The sequence below is a fragment of the Malus domestica genome, chromosome 05 (assembly GCF_042453785.1).
Source record: "Malus domestica chromosome 05, GDT2T_hap1".
In the NCBI taxonomy this organism is placed as follows: Eukaryota; Viridiplantae; Streptophyta; class Magnoliopsida; order Rosales; family Rosaceae; genus Malus; species Malus domestica.
The window spans coordinates 1,066,121-1,093,359 of NC_091665.1; the positions used below are offsets into that span (position 1 = coordinate 1,066,121).

The following is a 27,239-nucleotide window of genomic DNA, read 5'->3' on the forward strand; positions in this document are numbered from 1 at the left end:
CAAAATCACGAGGGCATGAACAATGCTCAAATCGGAGATTATGGTTTCTCGGGTTTTTTGAGATTTTCATGTCCAACCATCACTACCATTTGACTCCTAAGCTTGCAAGGAGTCCAAAAACATCGATCACAACCTCGATATGTGAAGTTTGAAAGGGTTTTGAGGGTTGTCCGTACAGGTTGTATGAAAATGGCAAGAAATCCGAGGGAGGGAGGAGAGAGAGAAGTCAACGGGAGTGGTGTGTGTGAGTGTGAGTGTGTGGTCCAGTTTTTGGGCTACTAACAACCACAAAACCATAATTTTTAAGTTCTAAAAACTTAGGAACTAATTAGATTAGTCTAACACCCAAACTCAAACTACAACACTACACCATATACTTAACATCTAAGGGTATTCTAGTCAATTCACACAATCGAAAATATATTTTGGGACGGGCTGTCACAATACAAGTCAAGGTGTGAGATAAATTTTCAGGGTCAGTTGACAATTATTTTGTTTTTCTTTTAATTTTAACATTTTAAAAATTGAAAGTTGAACTTGTCTTTTTTTGTTGACAACAGGGCATAAGCCCGAAAGGAAAGAAAGATTATATAAGAATATCATGAGGTCATAAAATTCCAACTATATCTGCAGTTGGCAACTGATAATAAAAAAGAGGAGTTGCTCAAAAAAGACTAGACCCAAACTGACAAACCCAAACGAGCCAAATCATCAGCAACAAGACCAACTTTGGTGCATAAGGGCACGACAATTCAGCACTAAACTTCCTGGAGGGTGATTTATCCACTTTTACATTTGAAATCAATTGAACTGCAAGAGCAAAATATAGTCCTACCATAATCTTCTTAATTCCATAATTTCATGCAAGTTGCAGTCCAATAAAAACACCTCAAACTTCAACACATAGAATCTCACATCGACCAAGATTAGCACAAAAACCAAAAATCCATGCCCCCGACAAGTTCCATGAGGACACCACTAGCACCAATGAAAACTAAAAACGAAAAAAGTTGAACTCTTGTTTGATGAAGTTGAACTTTTTTAAAAAGTTAAAACTAAAAATAAAAAACAAAATAGTCATCATTAGGCTTCAATAAATTTATCTTACAGTTCAATTTTATTGTTTTGAAAATTAATAATAAAAAGTGAAAACACAAGGCGAAATTTTGAAAATTAGAGAAACTAGTTGCTGGTTTTGGTTTTTAAATTTTACTATTTTGAAAGAGGTATTTGTCAAATTTTTTCACATATTTGTAATGAGGAAAATTGTCCATTTATAAAGTTCAGAGGGTTATCAGTTAAAATCAAAGTCCATAGAAAAATTGTCAACTTTATACAAATTCGGTGGACAAATTAGTAAATAGGTATTTTTAAATTAAAAATTAAAACTAGTTACCAAATGATATTTCAGTTCTCCCTGCAATACTTACCGGCCTTTTAGCTTGAAACCGTAAGGTCCAGTGCTAATGCACTTTTCCACAAGGCCGACGAGAAGAAGACCGGTTTGGTGTGAGGTGAATGAGGTGTGTCAAACCATCACGCTAGGTATAATTTACAGAAAGTTATCAAATTATTAAAAGTGTATGTGACATAAAATGAGGTTTGTAAAAATCACCACCTAAAATAAATTGTGAGCACTCAATTGTGTTTGGGCCAGTAAAAATCAGCAAAATTTGTTTGGGCCCAATAAAAATCAGCAATGTCTGTTTGGGCTGGGAAGTAAGGGGATGTATCTGGCGACCAGAACCTCGATCTTCTACTCAACTTTCCCTCCAAAAATCAGCGATTCCTAAATCCCAACCTTCACTTCACAGTTGATGATTGACATACTCTCGCTCTCTGTGAGCTAAAGCTGTAAAGAAAGAAAGAAAGTAAAGAAGAAGAAGAAGAAGAAGAAGAAGAAGAAGAAGAGGAAGAAAATGGAGGAATACTTGCAGTACATGAAGACATTGCGCTCTCAGATGAACGGTGCGTTTCCATTTCGAATCCCTCTCTTTTCAATTTGTTGATATTTTCCTCTTTTTTTTTTTTTTTTTTTTTTTTTTTTTCTGAATTAATTACGCAAATTTCGACCGATTGATCTGTTCTTTTTTAATTCAAAAAATGTATAGATGTGGAAGATCAAGCTGCAAAGGTCTCAGTGGAAGAGCAAATGCAGTTGACCACCATTCAGACATTGGAGAACGATCTCAATTCTGGTTCTTGTCTTCTTCTTCGCATTTACATTTCGTGCTTAGTTTGACGCAATTTTTGTATGTGTGCAGGCAGTTTGCTCATTCTTTTAATCTGTGTTTAAAATTAATGAGTGCAAAATTTTGATTCGTTTCCTTCAATCTAATACCCGTATTTTTCTCAAATGTTGGAACATCGAATTTTGCTCCTAGCTTCCTACTACAGTAGACTCGTTTTAAATGTAAATTTAATGCTAATTATATGACCAAAATGCCAGCAATTTATAAAGGACAGCCTTCAAACTGTTGAATCAAGTCTATCTTGACTCTTTGCTGCTACCCTATGCTTCTCAGACACGCGAGAAGTGAGATTGAGGCACGAGATGCATTCAATTGGATTGGATCTGTGTTCAACTTGTTTGAATATTCTAGTTATTCAAGGATTTCTGTTGATTATAAGTCCTTTACAACATTTCAAGCAATTTAATGCATTCAAGTCCAGATGTTTTGGTCATTAAGGTTTCCTTTTAATTTGTAGTTAGTTGGGAAAGTAAAATCCAGCATCTTCCATTTGAACATTCGAGCAGTTTAATGCATTGAGTTCCAGATATGAAACTATTTTCTATTTGCCATTTGTTCTTCAGTTAGTTGCCTTTTACACTTCTGAATTGTGACTCTTTTCTGTTGCAGCAATATCAGAAATAAAACGATTCATGGAAGACATTGAGCAGATGAAAAATGCCAAGGGTCAAGTATGCTCACTAATTTTGGAAAAGCAGAGAAAGATAGCTTCTTTGGAGGCTGATTCGTCCACCCTGATCCAGGTAGCCTTTGTGTGTTTGTGTGTGGCCCTGCTGGTGTATGCTAATTAAGATGAGGTTAAAACTTAAAGCAATCAACTTGGCAACATGTAGTATGTACAAATGGAAGTTGTGAGGTGTGCAAATTATTGTAATAATCATCAATTTTCATAAAGTAAAACAGTGAAAAATGTAGAAACATTTTAAATCCAAGTGGACAGCTGCATCATCTTCCTCGTGCCTTCTGTTTTAACTTTTGAAAAAGTCATTTTCTTCCTTATGTCTTCTGTTCAGATGGAATTTCTAATTGCCCAACAAAGTTCCAAACACATGGCTTAAACTTTACTTGAAATAAAAAACATTGACCTGTTCTGAGCAGCTTCACGTCAATGGTATAACTATCTTGTATCCAATAGAAGCCTGTTTGATATTACGCTTTTGTTGGTGTTCCATTTTGAGGTCAATACTTGGACTTTGGTCATTTTATTTTTCTTTGGTTTTCTTTACATGTTTAACTCATAATCAGAAGCCCTTTCTTCTCTATAATGTGCGGTAGCCTTGCTTATATTCAAGTGCGTATAAGCCATGCTTTTCTGTACATTTTTTTAATACCATATAGATAAGTTTTTTAGTTCTATTTTCTGGCCATGCATGTCTGATTGTAAGAAGTTAAGAATGCAGGGAGTATCTAACAAGTTAAAAAAATTCAAAGTTCTGATGTACATTACTATTTTGCTGACTACACTTCATTTGAGAGTCTGGGTTTATCTGTTTCGTATAAGACAAAATTTGTTTCATAAAAATATTTCTTTTGACTCTTTAATGGAATAGTAAAGGCGAGTTGAATTATGCATGTAGTGTTTATCATTTCACATCCCTGACTAGTATTCATTTTACTTTCCAAGAGAAATGAATAAGTTTATCATATGTTCAATTGCTCATGCGTCATGACAATAAATATTTTGGTACCTATGTAGACTCTGGAGCTTATCGAACAGGAAAGAATCAACTTATCTTCCAAGCTTATAGAAAAGAGGTATTTCAATACGCAAGCTAAATTGTTTAACATGAAGCTGATATTTTATATCAACTTATTCCCAGTGAGGACACACATAAATCGAGAAAAAAAAATACTTATTGACTTTCCATGTTTGTCATAACAGCACTCACTACATGAAGGTTAGAGAGGATGTCAATGCCAAATTGCAGCTGCAACAGGTTTGGTTTTGGAGTCACCTTCATTTACATTGTGCTCTTTCTTCATTGCATTTATTGTTCCCTTTTTAAATTTTGGTTAGGATTGGGTCTATTCTCACTGCACTCACATGGAACCGGGAGAGCATGGAATGGTACAACTTCATTCTTTTTTGTCTTTCTTTATTTACACATGTGATAGCTTCTTTAACGATGTTGGCTATCTTTCTAGTTTACTGTAATACATATGTGTACAATTTCCTCACTTCTTTGACTTGATGTCTTGACTCTTGATTGAAGAAACAGTAATTTTTATGCCATGGAGGTGGGACTCCTGCGGGTAATGAGAAGCTTAAAAATTGAAGCCCATTTCTTTAAAATCCCACTATAGTAATGAAATAGATTTTAAGGGTGAGCCAGTACTCAACAAGAGCCCCATAATAACCCATGAATCTATGTTTCCAACTGTGGCAAGTCCTTTTCCCCTTTCCTTCATAAAAAACCGCTTATTTCTTCAGACTTATTAGGGTGTATTCAATTAGGATTCTGAGAGAGTTTCAGGGAATTAATAATTCTAGGGGTATTCAATTAGGATTTTAAGTGATTCTCTGAAATTCTAGGTATATTCAATTAGAATTTCAAAATAGTTTATTAAAATTCTTAGAAATCCAGGTGTATTCAATTAAGATTTTAAAGAAGTTTATAACATTCCAGGTGTATTCAATTAGAAATTGATTTTAAAGAATTTGAGAAAGACAGAATATATGGAGTGCAAGTTCAGTGCAAATGGAGGCCAAAACGAGTTAGGGGTGAGGATCGGAGATCAAGAAATACCAAAGAGCGATCGTTTTCGTTACCTAGGATCTATCTTGCAAAAGAACGGAGAATTAGATGGAGATCTCAACCATAGAATACAAGCTGGATGGATGAAGTGGAAGAGTGCATCCGGCGTGTTGTGTGACCGCCGTATGCCACTGAAGCTCAAGGGAAAATTTTATAGGACGGCAATAAGGCCGGCGATGCTGTATGGCACAGAATGTTGGGCGGTGAAACATCAACACGTACACAAAATGGGTGTAGCGGAGATGAGGATGCTTCGTTGGATGTGTGGGCACACGAGAAAGGATAAGATTAGGAATGAGGATATCCGGGGTAAAGTAGGAGTAGCCGAAATTGAAGGAAAGATGAGAGAAAATCGGTTACGGTGGTTTGGACATGTGCAAAGAAGGCCTACTGACGCTCCGATTAGAAGATGCGACTATGGGACAGAGGTTCAGGGCCGAAAGGGTAGAGGAAGACCTAGGAAAACTTTGGAAGAGACTCTAAGAAAAGACTTAGAGTACTTGGATCTAACGAAGGACATGACACAGGATCGAGCACATTGGCGTTCTAAGATTCATATAGCCGATCCCACTCAGTGACTTAGATTTTCCAAGTCTCCAACCGAGAAGTTTTCCTCACTCGGGAAATTAAGGGAACACTACCCCAACCTACATGCTCCACTCAGAAAGCTTTAACATACAAGCTTCAACAAAAGAAAATTCAAAGAACTTAGCGAAGAAGGCTTTGGTGTATTTAACACAATACGTTGAAATGAAGGAAAGCTTATTTATTGATACCCCGATAAGCTACAAATATGTACATATACATGAGTCAAAATAAACACACAAGAGGGAGCCTTCACAAAGGTTGCTTAGGAGAAGTCTCAGCAGTCGGTAGAGCCCCAGAAAGAGAAGGCACCGGAGGGGGATCATTTGGAGCCTCAGTACTGGACAGAACCCTAGAAGGAGGAGGCATCAGAGGTTGATCATTTGGAGCTTCATTACGCGGTACAGCCCCAGAAGACGAAGGCAATAAATGCCTTTGGAACAAACCCACAAATCGCTGATGATCAAGTAAAACCTGACCATCAGTTTCCTTCATCTGGTCAAGCTTCCTTTTCATGTTTGTAGCATAGTCATGTGCGAGCCGGTGCAACTGTTTATTCTCATGCTTGAGCCCCCTAATCTCCTGTTTGAGACTCATCACTTCAGCCGCCAATGATTCAACTTGGCGGGTTCGAGCAAATAGGCGTTGGGCCATATTAGACACAGAACCTGCACACTGAACACTGAGAGCCAGCGAATCCTTAACAGCTAACTCATCAGACCGTTTGGAAAGTAGTCTGTTATCTTTGGGAGTGAGAAGGTTCCTGGCCACCACCGCAGCGGTCATATCATTCTTCATCACGGAATCCCCAACGGTAAGAGGACCAGTAGGGGAGACGAAGGATGGGCGCCATATGTTGTCTGGAGAAGGCGGGGCTGCCTCTTCAACAAGGTTCAAGTCAAAACGACGGTCGGAGGGGCCAGACATTTTCAAAGGTGTTGAAGAGAGAAGAGGTCGGACAAATCAAGATCTTAGAAGTGCAAGAATGAAGCTTCTACCGGTGGAGATTCAAGTGTGCTTTGGAACTTAATGCCAGCCCCTATAAAAATCTGCACTCGACGGAGCTTCAGTAATCGAAGAGGCGCCTGCTCAGAAATCGAAGAGGCGTTTGCTTTCTCAAAAGCAGGGCTGCTTAGAGATCACGAGGGTTGATATCAGAAATCGAAGAGGCGTTTGCTTTCTCAAAAGTTGGGCTGCTCAAAGACCACGAAGGTCGATCTCAGAAATCGAAAAGGCGCTCGCTTTCTCAAAAGCTGGGCTCCCCAGAGACCACGAGGGCCGATCTCAGAAATCGAAGAGGCACCTACTTTTCCAGCCTTGTCAGCACCTGTCACACGCACACTCAGCTTTGCGGAAATTATGGGCATTCTGTCAAAGACTTCTGGGGAAGTAGAAAACACATGAATCTTACTGTTCAATCACCCACTTCTCACACGCAACAATAGCTCATGGGTACCACAGATAACTTTGCCAAAGTTCTCTGCCAAAGTTGAGCACGTGAAGCTTGCAGCTCCCACTACATCGCTCTGACCAAGAAGGGTAAAAGAATAGCAAAGAAACAGCACTAACAAAGTTTAGACCCATAAATTTTGAAGGTCTAGCTATCATATTATTACCCACAAGGGTAAAGGAACAGTACCACTGCTGGATAATTGGAAAGTCCCTGTGTGTCAACCTCTGTGCTTCGTGGCAAGGTAGACTAGCAAACATGTCCAACCTTTACTCACATTCGAGAAAACACTCCCAATAAGATTGCTTGCTCCAAAATCGAAGAGGCACCGTCCTCCGAATCTCAAGAGCCAGACTCCCAACATGACTCACTTTCTTAAAAATCGAAGAGAGGGTAAAGGAACAGTACCATTGCTGGATAATTGGAAAGTCCCTGTGTGTCAACCTCTGTGCTTCGTGGCAAGGTAGACTAGCAAACATGCCCAACCTTTACTCACATTCGAGAAAACACTCCCAACAAGATTGCTTGCTCCAAAATCGAAGAGGCACCGCCCTCCGAATCTCGAGAGCCAGACTCCCAACATGATTACTTTCTCAAAAATCGAAGAGACACTGCTCCCCGAATCTCGAGAGCCAGACCCCCAGCATGATTGCTTTCTCAAAAATCATTGAGGCATCGTTCTCCGAATCAATCGAAGAGGCGCTCGCTTTCTCAAAAGCTGGGCTGCTCAGAGACCACGAGGGTCGATCTCAGAAATCGAAGAGGCACCTACTTTTCTAGCCTTGTCAGCACCTGTCACACGCACACTCAGCTTTGCAGAAATTATGGGCATTCTGTCAAAGACTTTTGGTGAAGTAGAAAGCACATGAATCTTACTGTTCAATCACCCACTTCCCACACGCAACAATAGCTCATGGGTACCACAGATAACTTTGCCAAAGTTCTCTGCCAAAGTTGAGCACGTGAAGCTTGCAGCTCTCACTACATCGCTCTGACCAAGAAAGGTAAAAGAATAGCAAAGAAACAACACTAACAAAGTTTAGACACATAAATTTTGAAGGTCTAGCTACCATATTATTACCCACAAGGGTAAAGGAACAGTACCATTGCTGGATAATTGGAAAGTCCCTGTGTGTCAACCTCTGTGCTTCGTGGCAAGGTAGACTAGCAAACATGCCCAACCTTTACTCACATTCGAGAAAACACTCCCAACAAGATTGCTTGCTCCAAAATCGAAGAGGCACCGTCCTCCGAATCTCGAGAGCCAGACTCCCAACATGACTACTTTCTCAAAATCGAAGAGAGGGTAAAGGAACAGTACCATTGCTGGATAATTGGAAAGTCCCTGTGTGTCAACCTTTGTGCTTCGTGGCAAGGTAGACTAGCAAACATGCCCAACCTTTACTCACATTCGAGACAACACTCCCAACAAGATTGCTTGCTCCAAAATCGAAGAGGCACCGCCCTCGAATCTCGAGAGCCAGACTCCCAACATGATTACTTCCTCAAAAATCGAAGAGACACTGCTCTCCGAATCTCGAGAGTCAGACCCCCAGCATGATTGCTTTCTCAAAAATCGAAGAGGCATCGTTCTCCGAATCTCGAGAGCCAGTACCACAGACCACTTTTTCAAAGTGCTCTGACAGAGTTAAAACATGTGAAACTGGCAGCTCCCACTACCGTGCTATGACCAAGCAGGGTAAAGGAATAGCATTACTACTTGTTGTTAGGGAGACTCCTATATATGTCGACCTCCATCCCCAACGGACAGGCAGACCTGCAAAAATGCTCAACCCTTCATCATATCTGAGAGGGCACTCCCAACGAAGCCTTTCGAAATATTCAGCTTTCTTTCCCCCCGATAATAGCTCTGCAAACAAGCTATACTAGAGCAAGAATATCTCATATCATCAGGGTTAAAAGCAAGAGTATCCCATATCATGCTTTTTCCCTGTCTTTTCTTTTGGCCTTGTTTTTACCTGCAAGACAAGGAGAAAGAGAGCAATCAGTCAGCACTTGGAATCAAGCTTCCAGCCAGGAACTGACTGTCTGGAACCCCTTACCTGATTACTTACCTGACATTGCTCTCGAGTACTCATCTTCAACATCTTATGTTCCCAGGGAAGATTCCGCATCTGCTTGAGGAACAGATAGGGCAAGTGCGAAGGATACAAGGAAGCATGTGGAGACAAGCGTAACAGCACACGTGCCGATACATCCATTACTCTGTCAAAAGCAAAAGTATCCCATATCAGCAGGGTGGAACGTACTCTAGATTTGATGGACTTGTTTTGACCCTCAAATTCTTTAGTCGGCCTTATACTCTGGAGGAAACCAGAAAACCCTCCAGCTCAGTTCAAGAATAAGCCTGTGGAAAGTTACTTCTTCAAAAGCAAAAGTATCTCATATCATCTCTTCTCATTTTTCTTCTCTTTATCCTTCATGCTGCTGCAAGATGGGGAGAAGGTGAACAATCAGTCGGAGCTTTGATTGCTTACCTTGTCTGTCACCTCTTTCAGCAGACCCCCTAGCTCGGCGACTTGGGGGACTCCTACTACATGGTTTGTATCGCGCTTGACCAAGCCTGAAACTACAAGTAAGCTTCAAGTGAAATTGATACATTACCTTGTGCATCTCCACGAGTTAAAGATACCACCCCTGGATGGAGGAAGAGTACTTCCAGAGAAGATGCCACATCTACCTATGAGACAGATAAGGCAAGTCAAGACGACACCACACTCCGATACTTAGAAGTTTCGTGATTACGAGATCATTCTCTCACAATATTTCCTAATGTCATTTGTACTAAATCATTCACTTGTACTCACTAAAGGAGAGTTTGAACCTATGTACTTGTGTAAACCCTTCACAATTAATGAGAACTCTTCTATTCCGTGGACGTAGCCAATCTGGGTGAACCACGTACATCTTGTGTTTGCTTTCCTATCTCTATCCATTTATATACGTATCCACACTAATGACCGGAGCAATCTAGCGAAGATCACAAAAAGCGACCGTTTTCGCTACCTAGGATCCATCTTGCAAGAGAACGGAGAATTAGATGGAGATCTCAACCATAGAATACGAGCTGGATGGAAAGAGTGCATCCGGCGTGTTGTGTGACCGTCGTAGGCCACTGAAGCTGAAGGGAAAATTTTATAGGACGGCAATAAGGCCAGCGATGTTGTATGGCACAGAATGTTGGGTGGTAAAGCATCAACACGTACACAAAATGGGTGTAGCGGAGATGAGGATGCTTCGTGGGATGTATGGGCACACGAGAAAGGATAAGATTGGGAATGAGGATATCCGAGGTAAAGTAGGAGTAGCCGAAATTGTAGGAAAGATGAGAGAAAATCGGCTCCGGTGATTTGGACATGTGCAAAGAAGGCCGACTGACGCTACGGTTCGAAGATGTGACTACATGACAGAGGTTCAGGGCCGAAGGGGTAGAGGAAGACCTAGGAAAACTTTGGAAGAGACTCTAAGAAAAGACTTAGAGTACTTGGATCTAACGGAGGACATGACACAAAACCGAGCGCAATGGCGTTCTAGGATTCATATAGCCGACCCCACTTAGTGGGAAAAGGCTTTGTTGTTGTTGTTGTTGTTTGAGAAAGTTAAAGAATTAGAGGGAATTGGAGAGATTTCGTAGTGTATTTTAAGTATCCACAAATCTCACCTCTTCCCATGAGATTTCGAGGGAATTGAATCAAAATTTTATATGGAATCTCTACAAATCAATTAAACTCCATAAAAATCCATGGATTTATAAATCCATTAAAATCTCTCACATTCTCAATTGAATACACCCTTCTTAGACTATATAAAAGATTTGGATTTTTGGAGATGTGAAACTCATGCGTAATTATGTATTGCTGGGTCTTTTTTTATCTTCTTGCTTGTGCTTCTGATATAAAGTTTAAAGTAATGCAGATAGAAGTTAATTGTGTCACAGGACTAATTAGATTTTATGCAGGTTAAGGATAGATTTGATGAGAAAGAGTTTCAAGGTATGGCCCTAGACTACTTAACTATATGCTCTTCTGAGTTTGGGGTCTCTATCATCAACTTTCTGTTGTGCATATAATATAATGGCAATGAGATCAAATAAAATGTGATCTATTAGCGAAGTTATTTATGCCTTCTAAGGCGAAGTCCTGAAAGAAAGCTGGTGATTTAGAAACCATTGCATTCAAATTGTTAATATTTTGCAACACAGTTGAACCTAAAAGCATCATGCTGGAGCTGATGAAACTTCTTTATGCATGCTGCCTTTGCAGTTTACACCCTACCTTCCAAATGAAAGTATGTAATAATCATTCTGTTTAAGAAAGAAGCAAGGCCTTCCTAGCCAAAACAAATTTTCCAATCATATTTTATGATCTGTTTCTTTATTTTAAATTAGCATATAAATTGCAGTCTATAAAATGGGTTAAGAACAAGCTGTACCACTACCAAATTAGGTATTGTAAGAGCAACTTGCCTCAGTTATACACCAATGATAGGGAAAATATATCATGCTCCATATGATGCTAGCAAGGTGTCTTTAATTCAAGACATGCCTCTGATACACAGTAATTTTACTTGTAATATTATTATTTTTACTCGTCTTATACAGGGAAGGCTAGTTTTGATAACCACCTCAGCCTGGACAACCAGGTATGGAACTACTTTGGTTGATCCTTAAGATGTATGGAGTTTTATGCAGTGGCAACCTTTCGATTTATTTTGTCATAACAGGGCAATGATGCAAGGAAGAACCTAATGAACATGTTGGACTCTGCTAAAGCCAAGCTTGATGATATTTTACAAATGAACTCTGAACTTGTTATCGAGAACTGCAAGGTTGCCTCCACAAGATTTTTTTTGGTTCCATTAAATTAGCATATATTGATTCTTTCTTTTAGATGGGGTATACATAAGGTATATGTTGCCAGAAAGTTTGACATGCTACTTTCTTAGACAGTCAATTTAGGTGATATTTAGACAACCTAAACAACAGTCTAGGCTTGCAGGTTGGCAACATCACATGTCAGAGTCTGACAAGTGAAATTTCTCTCTCTCTCGCTCTCTCTCTCTACATGTATAAGCAGGAAACATTCTCTGGAAGGCAGTATGATATACTTTGTCGTCAGATTGTTTGAACCTTTATTTAGATGGATTCTCGTTCTATGTATGATTTAGATTGACACTCTGACAACAGAATATTTTATACTTTTTGCAAAAGAACGGAGAATTAGATAGAGACCTCAACCATAGAATACAAGCTGGATGGATGAAGTGGAAGAGTGCATCCAGCGTGTTGTGTGACCGTTGTATGCCACTGAAGCTCAAGGGAAAATTTTATAGGACGACAATAAGGCCGGCGATGCTGTATGGCACAGAATGTTGGGCGGTGAAGCATCAACACGTACACAAAATGGGTGTAGCGGAGATGAGGATGCTTCGTTGGATGTGTGGGCACACGAGAAAGGATAAGATTAGGAATGAGGATATCCGAGGTAAAGTAGGAGTAGCCGAAATTGAAGGAAAGATGAGAGAAAATCGGTTACGGGGGTTTGGACATGTGCAAAGAAGGCCTATTGACGCTCCGGTTCGAAGATGTGACTATGGGACAGAGGTTCAGGGCCGAAGGGGTAGAGGAAGATCTAGGAAACTTTGGAAAAGACCCTAAGAAAAGACTTAGAGTACTTGGATCTAACGGAGGACATGACACAAAACCGAGCGCAATGGCGTTCTAGGATTCATATAGCCGACCCCACTTAGTGGGACAAGGCTTTGTTGTTGTTGTTGTTGTTGTGGCCGTTTATATACATGAGTTGATTAGAGTGGATCTTGGTTGCACAAAGTTTTGTTGGTTTTCTGTTTTTTCTTTTTATTTGGTATGTTCAGGCTTAAGTATTTAGCTAAAACTGACAATGTATTTTCATGAGAACCTACCGGTATGATATACAATTTGACTTGAAAGGAATCATATTAAGCTTATTCTGCTTTTCACATCACATCCTATAGAACAACTTCCTTTATTAAATTAATATTGCAACTATTCGACCTCTCTTTGAGATCTGCTTCACAGTTTGAGTTGTGATTGTTTCTTATGCTGCTTTCTTGTGCTGATTCAGATGAAGCAGGCTATTGAGCAAGTAAATTTGAGGGAAAGTGATTTTAAGGTCAGTTGGTTGCTAATACAAATAGATTGATGTCTTTGTGGATGTATACATGCCTGTGCGGGTGCTTTCAGAAACATAGGATTTAAAATTCGATGCTAAGATATGCTCTGGGAAGTTGGTCTCACATGATTACTTTATTTTCTGCTAGTGTGTGTCCTTGGTTTTACTATCCGGAATATGGAGTTTTGGTGGATTTTGAATAGAGTGAACTAATTTTTCATTTCTCTTCTCACGTGGGTGATTCCAGCCAGAGCTAAGGGCAATGGATATAAAGACCCTGGAAGAAGAATACGATGCTCTTCTATCAGACAAAGCTGGAGAAACTGAGTACTTGAAGACTCTGCAGGACCAAATTGAGAAACTGAGGGTAAACTGTTTATTGGGTTTTTCTTTGGTGTTTACAGATTTACAGAAATTTGTTACCATGCGACCATTTGGTGATATGGCCAATCAAAGTGCCAAAGCTGGGTTTGTTGGAGAAAGGGTTCTCACTTAAATAGACTTGAAAAGGAATTATCTGGCATTTTGGTGCCTTTGTTTCCATGGAAATTTGATGGTTTTGAAATGTAGGATAATTGAAGTCTATCTTCAGTGAATATTTTCTGGAAAGAAGATGATTTTATTTGAATAAGAAAAAATTCTGTGTCCTTCCTTTCATTGAAACTATGCTTTTGACAGGGAATATCTCATGTGGTTATATGCACTTGCGGAGAGGAATACAAAGTGGAAGTGGGCATCTGTGCATAAAAAAAAAACTTGAAACAGACGCATGAATTGCGGAAGATGGAAGTCTGAGAATGAAATCATCAGTTGGCTAATGGCTAGAGCCTAGAATACTTGGCCTGCTTTTCAGGTAACTGTTCAAACAAGAACCGAAACCAAATCTAGTTCCTTTCTTGCAACAGGGACATAATGATATTTGATTTAGTTGTTGGTATGGTGCAAGTTGAAATTAATGTCTTTTTGTGCATTGGCATTGGTTAAAGTTGTACAAATTTCCATCACAAACACTATACAATAAGTGAAAATGTCTTTGTGTAAGTGAGAAATTAGTTCTCTTGGATATACACTAATGGAAAAATGTCTTTGACATTCACCTAGCTAACTTGGCTCTGGATAGCAGTCTATCTGCCACTAACTCACCACACATACATTGGTAGTTCTTATACTCCATGCTAACATGGGCTAACGAATGCTTAAACAAAGCACTTTAAGGTGCGTTTGAATGTCCAGTAGACATCATTCATGAACGGGAGGGAGCCCTTTCTGTAGTAGTCAGTAATGAAATTAAAAGATATATAGGGTAGGGTGGAAACGGAAAATTCAGTTATTTTGTATTTATATGCTTGCTTGCACAAAGAGAAATTACTTACAGGTTGTGGAGATGTATATTCCCTTATATGTGGCACTCAGACTTTTGCTTGAGTTGTCGAAATATATTCCCCATATAAACAAGTAAAGGAATGGAAAAAACTAAAAGCACCTGATCCCAAGTGCTTCAAGTGCTGCTGAGATATCATGGGCTTGGTAGTTCTCCACGAGGGCAATGTTAAGGCTATCTTGTGGGACCACATCTTCTCTTTTGAAACTGTCTTTACCGTGAATAAGCTTCTCACTGCCATACTCAACAGAGCCTCTTAGAACTAGGGTCTTGTGGAGGCCGGCCAGCAAGTCTTCATTGTCTGTATCTCCTTTTTCCCCGACAAATACAACCACTTTCGAAAGATCAATGGCCCACCTGACAGAAAGATATCTACATAGGAGAATAGAAGAGCAGCTTAGTAATACCAAAATATTCTGATGCTTTCATCAGTGTAGTGTTGCGTAATAATAATACAGTAAGCAAATGAAACCCAACCTTAGTGCTTGTACTCTTGATGCAACTAGGGGTACAACATTTAACCTTGAAGCTACACGAGTGTAGACAAGGTTGCATCGGAAGCCTCTCATCCGCAACAATTGGCGCAGGTCATCAACCCGTCGAGTCTACAATTGTTACAGCAGATCATAGATATTTTTTATTATGAAACTACAAATATGTCTTAGGGAACCACTTTCCATTGAGGTTAGTAGTTTCTCGACAGTATAGCAAGTTTCTCACCTTGGCTCCTGGTTTCACACTATAAGAGTAGCACCTAGAGCTACTTGATCTGGCATACTCCACGACATCATCCTCAGCTCCAACTTCTAGCCTGGCTAGCCTTGGAACCATGGACCTCACATTCTCCCCAGGCCATCTGTACTCGATATGGGTTTCATAATCTGCATCAGCTGCTAAATCCCTCCATGGGTAGTACATTTCACTCCCACTTTTGCAGACCAACGCGTCAAAATCTTCTATGTTTACTTGGCACCCTTTAAACGCTTTCATGATATCTTGTAAGCTGGAACCAGTTAACAACACAATGCCTACTCGACCCTGGCCATAGCCTAAGCCTGCTGCTTTCTTTACATTCACTAGAATTTCTTGAAATACCTGGGTGCCGTCTCCATTCTGGTCATAACAGTCGATGGCAATTACAAATAGACTCTGCCTTCTGCCAGGACCATAAGTAGCACCTACATTGCTAGTGGACGAAGACATTCTAGTTATGGCTTCAATCAGTTCCCTCTGTCTAGTTGCTGCATCGAGCTCTCCATTATGCTTGAAGTCTCCTTCCACAGAGAATCTCAAAGAAAGGTCTTCCACATCTTTTAGAGAGTCACTCAATGGTTCTTCAGGAATTGGCGTGATCTGACGACGGGTAGTGGGGTGACGGTTTCTGGAATGTTCAACATGGGAGAGGTAGTTTCGGCAGTGTTCTGGCCACGAAAAGCGGTGGATGTTCTTCAGACCGTTATTTCTGCATTCAAGCCAGAGGTTTTTTTCTCCGACAAGTTTGAGCAGTGCCTCTTCTATGGCTTTCTGGTCATGTGGGTCAACTAGGAGGCCGTTATTTAGTGCCTGGTAATACAGAGTCAGCTATCCGTTAGTTCATTAGACACAAAGCAACAATAAGTATTCCACGTCTCTGATAGTTGTGAGAATCACTAATACAAGTGAGCCACCTCTGTTTGTGGAAATAATGAGGTAACTAAATGTGGTATAAATAATATAGTTACCTTCAGAATATCCACAGGCCCTCCATTTTTGGTGGCGACCACTGGTAAACCATAAGCAGCTGCCTGCAAACAAAACCACAAGAACATTATATACACTGTTTGCAGTGAGGAATTTAGGACAAATAATTACCGTTTCATAAGAATATCTGCACTAGAGCCTAGAAGTGAAGCAGATGATCATGAAAAGCTCACCTCTATAATTGTGAGCCCGAAAGGTTCCACGAGAGCTGGGTTGATGAAAACTCCCTTCAATAGAAATCACTGTAATTTGTTACTCTCAGAAATTGAAGTGTTGAAAAGAAATGACCAGCAGGTAGCATAGTACGAAAACAGATTATTTGGGGACGATGATACAAGGGTCATCTGACCTTGTGAAGTCAACCAAGGCTCATTTTTAAAGAAATAATTGAAGCCCTATATGATACAGTGTGTATGTACCTTTGTTTTTGCAGCTAGACGATAAATGTCTGGCACATCTGATTGCTTGTGATGCTTAGGATAGGCCACTTGCCCATACAGATCATACTTGTCAATGAGCTTGAGTACGGTTGTAAGAACAACCGAGCTACTATTTGACATTTCTTCAATGTCATCTCTGTTACCAAGTATTAGTGTCTGCATAAGCAACAAGTGTAACCCAGCATTAGTGTCTGGTTTAAGAATACATGATCCAGTTATCGGAAATCAAAGTATGAACTTTACCAAGTTGGCTAGCTCCCGAAGAGCTCGGCATTCCCCAAAGGCCTTGAGCAAGGTAGTAACATTTTTCTTGGGGTCAGGACGAGACAATGCAAGTATAGTGGGCTTGTGAGGGTTGGTAAAAAATCGCATTACCTGCATTGCAACAAACGAAATCAGCATCAGCAGGCAATAACATGCCTATTGTAAGTCAGTCTAAACCTAGTTTATTTATAGGAAGATCTCCATTCACTCTTTCCATGGAGGATCGGAAATGCTATGGAGGAGATGGGAGATTGTTTCATTTCCGGTGGACAAAATGCATATATACCTGTATAACCAATTGAAGGGAATGGGAATATGTGAAAGGAGAAATAGGTAGAAGAATATGCAACCTCAGACCAGATTGGAGGCAGATGCCTTTTGCTTTGACCTCTATCAGAGCCAATCAAGGATTTGAGATCTCCATCTCCTTCGGAATCATGGGCAGTAACACAGCTGAAGTCCATGCCTGGCGGTATAACCTAAATGTCGTCACCACATAGTGATTAGTCTGTATAAGACTTTGGGAAGAAAAGAATGAAATATGAGACATGACGTTGTTAAGTCATTAATCTTTCATTTGGAAATCCACAATCATTGACAGTGAGGAGAAGAGAATGTGAAGTGTTGCTTACCACCATTCTTGGCATGTATCGTCCAAGGCAACTGACTCCACGACGTCTCCTAACCCTAAGTTTCCTCTCCAACTTGAGGTCAAAGCCATCGTAGAGTCCCCATTGCTCTTCGATTTCTTGCCTAGTGCTGGTGACCACCGTTTCAGCAGAATCCAACCCCAGCTCCTCACCCTCGATCCTCCTCATGATTTTGTAGGTTGCGTTGATGTCCTCCTTTGTCAACCTCCCTTGTTTGAGCAATTGTTCAAACTTGTTTCGGCCTAACGAATGCCCAGTTAGCACCATTGGCACGTTCAAAGCCCCGGACAAGTGAGCAGCCACCTCCCCAGCATCGGCATAGTGGCCATGGATCACATAAGGCCATGTGGGTTTTCCCCCATTGACTTCTTCACCAAGAGCTCTTGCCATGTTCACAATGTGGCCGATAGCCCCATCAACGAATTCAGGTATGTGAGGCCAAAGTGACTCTTTGGGTATATACCTGCAGGCAGCATGCCTCAATCAAATTCATATTCACATCTGGAGTTGGACTAGGTCACTAGACACGTACTAGGGCAGTAGGATTAAGAAAAAAAGGGTTGAAGGGTATTACTTATCGTGGGGTCCACAGGGGAGGCGGACAATGTAGGCTCCACAGCTGCCACTTCCATCAGGTGGACATATGAGCATCTCATTGGGTTCACCGTAGCTGGAGTCTACCTCCGGTGAAGTAATTTGTCTCGTTAGCAGATCAACTCGGTAGACTCCCTTTGTATTAGCCAGAGCACGAGCAAGTTCAATCACATACTTGACCTGAATATCGCAGGTACCATGCATACGTAAATCCATACACATTCCATTAGTATTAATTTCATACATGATATTACTTCTTGATGAATATATTATCATTCTGAATCAACGGATCATTGTTCTTACCTGACCGCCTGTATCGGAATCTCTTCCGAGTTCCATGTTTTCTCCACGCACCAACCCATGCATACTACAACATGTCATTGATGTCAAGAACAAGAAACGCGCTATAATCAAATTGTACGGCACACTTTGACTTTCAACTGCATATGTAAAAATATATACGTACCTGATCAGGACAATGTAAAGATGCCTAGACTTGTTAACATCATCGGACCACACAGGCATGTCGGATTTACTTCTTAAAATATCCTTCACTGTTGGTTCTGCGCAACTCACGTCCCCTTTTTCCTTCTCGCCTTCAGACAGCTCGGAAAGGTCATCCTCCGCGTCACGGCGCCCTTGCTCCCTGTCCAGACGTCGTTTGACAAGCCTTTGAGCGTCATCCCATGCCATCTGCACTCACTCACCCACACACCAAGTTCGAACCAGATTCCTTCTTTTCCTTTGTCAAGTAGCTAGTTTTAGTTGAGCACTTGATTCACTCACCTGTTTCTTTTTACGGGCGAGATGCCAAATGCGCCAGCACGTATTCTCAAGCCTATTGCTGTGTTCTCGGCTATTCCTTGTAGCTATTACCTGCACCACCATACCCATTAATTTAATACTTCTCACACTAATTTAACTTTTAAAACATGAGTTTTATTATCTAGTTAGTTTTTTATTTTTTATTTTTTTTATCAACACTAAACAAATACAGAATATTGCATCCACCTTTCATGAGATCAGAGTTTTAGGATTGGACCAAAAAAATGGGAACATATATGTACATGAGAAATGTTTTAGTGCGTCGAGAGGACGGTCCGGTACACCAAGTGTATCAATACAATTATTTGGATTTTTTTTCTTCGAGTTTTCAACCAATTATATTATTATACTTGATGTACCAGATCGTGTTCTTGACACACTGAAAAATCTCTTATATATATACACACACACATACATAGTTAGTGTATCGGGTCATGTTTCCAGCACATTGAAAAAGCTATCATATTTACGTGCATTTGTGGGCCCCAAATAGTATACAAAAACCATTTATTAACATGGGGTCTACTAAACTTAGGAGAAAATCAGTGTAAACCCATCTGTGGCCCCCACAATTCTCAAATATATGCTCATCACTCATGGCTCATCACATCCCCATCCCATATTGGAACCATTTTTGTGAATCAGATTCTCTCTATTTTATATGTCACTCAATTCACTAAATCCTTACAATTATATATACATCGAGTGAAATAATCAATTCACTGCCTTTCATCATTTCTTTGTGGAAATGCATTGTTCATGAATTCAAATTTAGAAAAAAAAAAAACCCTAAAGTTTTGCAGGAGATGTGAGACTTTGAGGGCCACAAAACGAATGTTAACTAAAGTTAGTACGGGAGGGCTCTGATATAAGCTTATGAAAGACAGCCTGAACTGCAAAACCTTAATTACTGAATTAATTAAATTAGTATTAATTTTACATGAAATTAAAAACAATTGGTACCTTAATCCATGTCCTGTGGAGTTCAGACTCATCAAAGCTATTGACAACTTCTTCTACAAAGTACTTGGTCGGATTGAACAACTTCTCGGCCTTTACTTGCTCTTCAAACTTTGAAATTTTCTGCCTCCCGTCGTCCCTCTTCCTCGTGTTATTTCCTGCATCCAAAATTGCTTCCAAATAACCGTTTAACCAGTCGTTTCCGGCCATCTCCCTCCCTTGCTTCTCCCTCTTTGCTTTGAGACGGTGGAAGACTACTATTGATTCAAGCTTCTGGTATGTGAATTAAGAGATGTTTGATTATGTGTTGCGTGTGTGTGTGTGTGTATACATATATATTTATTTCAGTAGATGCTACTAAAAGTTGTGAGAACTGAGAATAGTATACTTGTAAAGTTTAATTCTTGGAACCTTGCAACAGTGCAATAAGAGAAAATAAAATACTGTAAATACTGGATTTACAATATATATGTATGTATGATACTATCGAATATGTATAGTTTGATGCTGTTTTGAAAATATATATATGCTTTAGACTCCCCGAGAGAGAGAGAGAGAGGGAAGGATGGTTTCAAAGAAACTAAAACTTTGAAACCATCTTGGGTAAAGAAGCAAGGCTCCTTATATAAAGGCTTCAACTGTCAAATTGGCACTAATTAATTTTTAAGAAAGCATATACCTACAAATATGTCAAATGTGGATTGGGTGGGTTTTCGTTCTCTCATTTGCTTGCCGAGGGTTCACACAAACAGCCACGTTTTTTATTTATTATTTTTTTCCTAAATACTCAAAAAACTTTATACCAAAAAATGTTATTTAAATTTACTAAGAGAATCCAGTTCCATTTATGTACAATATAACAGATTTACATTCTCGATTGAATATTTTTCCCTTTCCCCCTCTAAGAAACTTTTTCTCTCCGGGTGGCGTGAGAGTTTTTCCTCCTCTGTGAGTTTCCGCCGTGGTGCGTGACTTCGTCTTCTTGTCTCGAGGTTGGTGTGGGGTTTTCCTTGTTTCTGTTCTGGTTGTGTTTGGATCTGTGGTTTGGAGTTTGTTTTCGTTTGTCTTTGGGGAAGGATCTGGAAGTTGTTTGGTGGAGCTTTGCTCTGGGAAGGTTATTTACTTCTGTCAGGGTTGGTTTTATCAGTTGCTGCTTTCAATTGGAGTCTCAGATAGGTGGGTAAGTTCGATTTCACTCTTCCGCGCTGGATGGGTGGGGTCAATTTATTGCATCTTAATTTGGGGATTTTGTTCTCTCTCCTAATTAGGGTTGACATCGTTCTGAAATTATCTCATTGGAGAACATGGATGTTTGTTTGGCACAGAGAGGGGTTCAGCTTATTGAATATTGGTAGGTTATCTTCCCGTATGGGCATTAATTGGTTGCAGATAAGGTGGGTGGTGAGTTTTAACAATTTTAATTTTCAGAGAGAGGGTCAACAAGGGTGTCGCTTGTGGATAGTGTCACACAACAGGAACTGGTATAGGACAATTTTTGTTCTTCTGGTAATTTCAAAGGTTGGATATCAGCTACTGAGTGGTGCCTTTTGTGGTAGTCTATTGAGGCGGTGGTCTTTATCTGATATATTTAACTCTGGTGGGTTACAGTGGTTGTTCTTGCTTGTCCAGGGGAAAGTGATGACGAGTAGTGGGATTACAGATCTTGTGGTTCAGCTTGAGGAAGCTCTGGATTTGTCTGAAATGGAACAAGGAGTAAAATTAGTGGGTAAGGTTCTTACGAAAAAAATTCTAAATAAATGGGGAGTTAGGAATATTCTTAGATCGGCTTGGAAGGAATTTGGGGAGGTGGATGTTAAATGGGTGAAGGACAATGTTTTTGTTATCACAGTCTCGGATGAAAATGTGGCCAAAAGGATTCTTGACCAAGTACCATGGGGAATCATGAAGAAGAACTTGTCTGTTAAGAAATGGTTTCTGCATCTGGCGTTGGAAGAAATTGTGATGGAGCTGGTACCTTTCTGGATTCAAATTAGAGGCATGCCACTTGGGCTGAGTACGTTGGCGAACGTTAAGAAATTAACGCAAGCTGTAGGCGAGGTGTTAGATTTGGAGGATACGGCTAAGGCTCGAGGCTTTTTGAGGGTGCGAATTCTTGTAACACTGTCAACCCTTTATGTATCGGATGCTGGCTTAGGCGGGGGTCCACTCGGGACACGTGGGTGGAGTTTTGTTACGAAAGACTCCAAGATTTCTGTTACAGGTGTGGGCATATTGATCATATCAATACGGAATGTACCTTTGAAGTTGATTCTAGTGGGGCTGCTGGGTATGGCGAATGGACTAAAGCGCAACCTATAAGAGAGGAACTGGTCCCATCGAGACCTCTAGCGATGGGAGTAGGTGAGCGAAGACAAGCTGGAACAGCTCGGGACTATGCTTTGCCTACCAGTCATAGACATGAAACGGGTCCTAGCAAGAATCTGCCAAGTGAGGGGTTACCGACTAGAGGATTCGTTTTAGACATACAGCAGCGGCTTATGAAGTGATGGAGGAGACGTGAGCGGGGACAGGTCTCTAGTAATATAAGTTCTGAAGCTGTTTTGGCTGAAGATAATCAGATAGCGCATGAGGTATCGATTATTAGTCAACTTGCTAGTGATGAACCTGGAATTCTTCCGAGGGTAGAGGGGTGGGATTTTACACCCTCAGGGGAGTTTTTGAGGACATGGGCGATTATGGATCACACATATGCTGAGAGAAGTGGTCTGAAAAGGGGAGGGTGGTTCCAAAGATGGGAATTTCTTCACAACCCCCTTAAGAAAGCTAGAGGGCTAGAGTTTTTGAGCAATCATTCTGCGGTGCTGGAAGAGACTTGGCTAGGTCGGAATTTACCAGAACGTTGCTTAATGATTGAACGGGCTGTCTATACAGAGGGTGAGACTATGAAGGGTTCAAGTGGCAGTCAACGTATGGGGGTTTGTCTGGAGGAAGTCTGTGAGGATGCTCATGTAAAGGATATGCAATCGGATTCGAGCACTCAGGCTCGGGGTGGTGGCGGCTGGCCTTTAACAGCTGCACGGTCGCCATGAGTTATATATTCTGGAATTGCCGTGGTCTTGTGTCGGACACGGCAGTTCGGGCTCTTCATGGGCTCATTAGAAATAGACGACCCTCTATGATCTTTCTTTCCGAAACCAAAATGAAAAATCATAGAATAAATAGTTTAAGAAGACGTTTAAGGTTTGCAAATGGGTTTAATGTGGAGCCCATTGGGAAAGCTGGTGGATTAAGTTTATGGTGGGATGAGTTCATGGAAGTGCAAATTGTTTTTTCCTCTAAGCATGTGATTGATGCTATAGCCAGAGTTAAGGGTGAGCAACGTTGGGTGCGAGTTACTGGTGTTTATGGTACGCCGTATAGAGGGGAAAAAGCTAGTTTTTGGGATTGGATGCACTCTCATTTTTCTCATTCAGACATTCCTTGGTTGTGTGGGGGGTGATTTCAACGAATTCCTGTGGGATCATGAAAAATCGGGGGGGGGGGGGTGGAAGGTACCTATAAAAGACCTCGATATTTGGCGGATTTCCTGAATTCGACGGAGTTATAGGATCTTGATTTTGACGGTCCAGCCTATACTTGGAGGGGTCTTCGGAATGGGGAGTGGGTGGAAGAAAGGTTGGATAGGGGATTAATCAATGGGCTTTGGCAGGAGGTTTGGCCTACTACTTTTGCTGAGCATGGTCCTGTTCTTGGATCAGATCACTGTCCAATTGTTATCATGTCTGATTCGGGTAGGACTTTGGGATGCAAGCTGTTTCGGTTTGTGGCGTTTTGGGCGAAGGAGGAGGAATGCCAAAAGATAGTGGAGGAGTGTTGGGCAAGGCAATGGGTCGGACTGATGCAGGTGAAATGGGTTAAGAAACTTAATGACTGTCGGTTTTGCCATACTAGGTGGAGCCGGAATAAATTCAAAAAACGGGGACAACAAATTAAGGAGCTTACTGCGCAACTTATGGAGCTTCAAAAGCAGTGGGGAACTAATTTTAAGTCATTCAAGAGAAGCAAAAGCTAATTGATGATCTTCAAGCTCAGGAGGTGAGCTTTTGGCCCCAACGATCCCGCGTTAAATGGTTGCATGAAGGAGACTTAAATACCAAGTTCTTCCATTAGTCTACTTTACAACGACGACGAAGAAATATGATTCTGAAGCTTAAGGCTGATGATGGGCAGTGGGTTGAGCACCCTAGTCGGGTTCGTAAGATGGTGGAGGACCGTTTTCAGAATTTATTTAAATCAGGGGGACCCCGGAACTGGGGTGCTTTGTTAGATTGTGTTCCACCTGGAATTACTGAGGAAATGAATAGAGACCTGATTGCGCTGGTGTCTGATGAGGAGATTAAGGCAACTGTCATGAATATGGGGTGGCTTAAAGCTCTTGGACCAGATGGTTCCCAAGGGATTTTTTACCATTCGTTTTGGAAGGATCTGAAAGCAGATGTTAATTCTTTGTTCATACTATGCTACAAGAGGAGGTTTGCCCTGATACTTTAAATGCTACTCATGTGGTTCTTATCCCCAAGGTGCCTAATCCCGAAATGGTTTCTCAGTTTCGCCCGATCAGTCTATGTAATTATTCTTATAAGGTTCTGTCTAAGGTTTTGGCCAATCGATTGAAGGTGGTGTTGCCGAACATTATTTCTCCATCTCAAAATGCCTTTGTGGCGAGTCGGCAGATACACGATAATATTGGAATCGCCCATGAGATGTTTCATTTTCTGAAAGGGCGTAAAGCTAAAACTAAATATGAGTTGGGCCTTAAGATTGATATGTAGAAGGCCTATGATCGAGTGGAATGAGACTTTCTTGATGCTATTATGGGCATAATGGGTTTTTGTAACAGGTGGTGGCAATTAGTAATGGGTTGTGTGTACTCTGTTCAATTTGTTATTCTCCTGAATGGCTAGCCTAGAAAAAGCTTTGTTCCTTCTCGTGGGATCCGGCAAGGGGATCCACTATCTCCTTTTCTCTTTTTGTTGGTGGGGAAGGTTTTTTCTTGTTTAATTCAGAAAGCGGTGCATGATAAGCTGCTGGATGGTGTGAAGTTGGGTGCTTCTGGGCCTATTATTTCTCATATTTTTTTTGCTGACGACACTTTGCTGTTTCTTAAGGCTGATGGAAAAAATTGTCGGAATTTAGTGGACTTGATTAATATGTACTGTGATGTGTCGGGACAACAAGTTAACTTTCAAAAATCAAGTGTCTATTTTGGAGCGAATATTCCTGAGCGGGTCTTCGCTGAGTTGGCTAATATTCTTCGTATCAAGGTTGTGCATGATCCCGGAGCTTATCTGGGTGTCCCTGCTATATGGGGAAGATCGAAGAAACGGGGGTTGGCTTATATTAAGGAGAGAATGATGGGGAAGGTACAAGGATGGAAGCATAAATTTTTATCCACTGCGGGGCATGAAGTTTTGGTTAAAGCGGTGGTCCAGGCTATTCCAGCCTACCCAATGTATATTTTTAAGTTCCATGCCATGGTGTGTCATGATTTCGATACTTTAGTTGCTGATTTTTGGTGGGGGAGTCAGGGTGCTAAGCGGAAAACCCATTGGGTCTCGAAAGAGGTTCTTGGCCTCCCTAAAGATTTGGGTGGTTTGGGTTTTAGAAACTTTTCTGAATTCAATGATGCCTTATTAGTGAAGCAATGTTGGAGGTTGATCTCTGATCCGACTTCTCTTTGGGCCCGAGTAGTTAAAGCCCGCTATTTCCCGAATTGTTCCTTTTGGGATGCTACGAAAGGAGGACGCGCCTCTTGGGCTTGGACTAGTCTCTTGGTGGGTAGGGAAGTTATTCAGAATGGGTCTCATTGGAAAATTATGGGAGGGCATGATGTTAGGGTTTGGGTGGATTGCTGGCTCCCTTCTTTAACTTCTGGTCATCCGGAGGCGCTTGGGGAAGTGGCTGTTTCTCCCAATCTGCGTGTAAATTCTCTGATTTTCCATGAGTCGCTGGAATGGGATATTGATTTTTTACAGCCTTTTATTTTTGAGGAGGCCCAATTAGTGATTAAATGTCTTCCTCTTGGTGATATAAGGTGTAAGGATCAGTTAGTTTGGGATGCTAGCAAGAATGGTAAGTACTCGGTTAAGTCGGGATACCGTTGGTTGCAAATGAGGTATCTTGCTTCAAGGGATCATAGGCTGCCCAGGACTCGTGTTATCCCCAAAAAGCTGTGGAATCTGGTTTGGAGTCTGCCTGTTCCTGCTAAGATTCGTCTTTTCTTTTGGCTGTCTCTGCACCGTGGTCTTGCTATTAGAGAAATTTTGTTTCGGAGGAAGGTTTCCCTTTCCCCCATTTGCCCAATATGTAATTGTCAAGACGAGACAATCGAACATCTTTTTCTCCAATGTCCATGGGTGACTGCCATCTGGTTTGGTGGCGAAAGTATTTCTTCTTGGGCGGATTGGTTGCTAGAGGTCCTTGTTCGTTACCCGGGTTGCACGGAGGAAAGGAAATGGGTTTTTTCCTATGTTGCGTTTACTTGTTAGTTTATCTGGCGAACCAGATGCTAGATTGTGTTTAATCAGGTGCCCATTAATCCTATTAAGGTCTTGTTGGGGGTGTCTTCTGCTATCGGTTATTACTGGGAAGCCATGGGGTGGACGGGTAATCGTGCTGCTAGGCCTTCTGCATGTTGTGAATAGGTTCCTCAATGGATACCTCATCTTTCTTCTTTCTATAAACTAAATGTTGATGCTAGCTGGTCTCATACGACTCATTCGGGTTTTGCTGGAGTGATCATTAGAGATGCTAATGGTCAGTTTATGGCTGCTGAGAGATATGCATTTTCTTCCCCTTCTGTTGCTGCGGCAGAAGCGACTGCTCTGCTGCGTGGTTGTGAATTGGGGACTTCTTTGGGCTTTCAATCGGTTATTTTGGAGTCGGATTCTCGTGAGTCCATTGATTGGCTCTCTGGAGCTGTTGATGTTGGCAGTTGGGAAGCTTATCCTGTTCTGACGAGAGTTAAATTGGTGAGTGAAGATTTTCAGTTCTGTCGTTGGTCTTGGGTGCCAAGAACAGCCAATGGAGCCGCGGATTTCCTTGCGTCGCGGGGTTTTCAAGAGATGGGTTCTCGGGTTTGGGTTGACAAGCCCTCATCTTCTTTGGTTCTTGTTTTGAATAAGGATGGTCTTCCTTGCCCTCCTTAA

General features: G+C 41.1%; 3 protein-coding genes across 3 annotated transcripts; 2 read left to right on the forward strand and 1 right to left on the reverse strand.

Annotated features, from left to right (window-relative positions):
• The first annotated feature begins 1,711 nt into the window (after positions 1-1,711).
• On the forward strand, positions 1,712-14,316 carry LOC103429423 (uncharacterized). The gene is made up of 12 exons (XM_070822002.1): positions 1,712-1,968; positions 2,112-2,198; positions 2,862-2,995; positions 3,949-4,007; positions 4,135-4,189; positions 4,270-4,320; positions 11,023-11,056; positions 11,665-11,705; positions 11,787-11,891; positions 13,169-13,216; positions 13,464-13,583; positions 13,895-14,316. Exons 1-12 carry the CDS (start codon positions 1,920-1,922, stop codon positions 13,961-13,963), a joined length of 852 nt encoding a protein of 283 aa, XP_070678103.1. The 5' UTR covers positions 1,712-1,919; the 3' UTR covers positions 13,964-14,316.
• Positions 14,317-14,520: 204 nt separating this feature from the next.
• Positions 14,521-20,709, reverse strand: LOC103411875 (sucrose-phosphate synthase 4-like). The gene is made up of 14 exons (XM_008350490.4): positions 20,074-20,709; positions 19,072-19,161; positions 18,752-18,978; positions 18,589-18,652; positions 18,266-18,465; positions 17,674-18,154; positions 17,392-17,520; positions 17,021-17,152; positions 16,757-16,933; positions 16,511-16,564; positions 16,319-16,381; positions 15,318-16,160; positions 15,075-15,202; positions 14,521-14,969 (listed from the first exon to the last, which is right to left on the reverse strand). The coding sequence occupies exons 1-14, from the start codon at positions 20,278-20,280 to the stop codon at positions 14,690-14,692; spliced, it is 3,075 nt and encodes a 1,024-aa protein (XP_008348712.3). The 5' UTR covers positions 20,281-20,709; the 3' UTR covers positions 14,521-14,689.
• A 3,519-nt stretch (positions 20,710-24,228) lies between these two features.
• Positions 24,229-27,239, forward strand: LOC139196639 (uncharacterized). The gene is made up of 5 exons (XM_070823018.1): positions 24,229-24,563; positions 24,932-24,944; positions 25,098-26,369; positions 26,619-26,689; positions 26,792-27,239. Exons 1-5 carry the CDS (start codon positions 24,229-24,231, stop codon positions 27,237-27,239), a joined length of 2,139 nt encoding a protein of 712 aa, XP_070679119.1.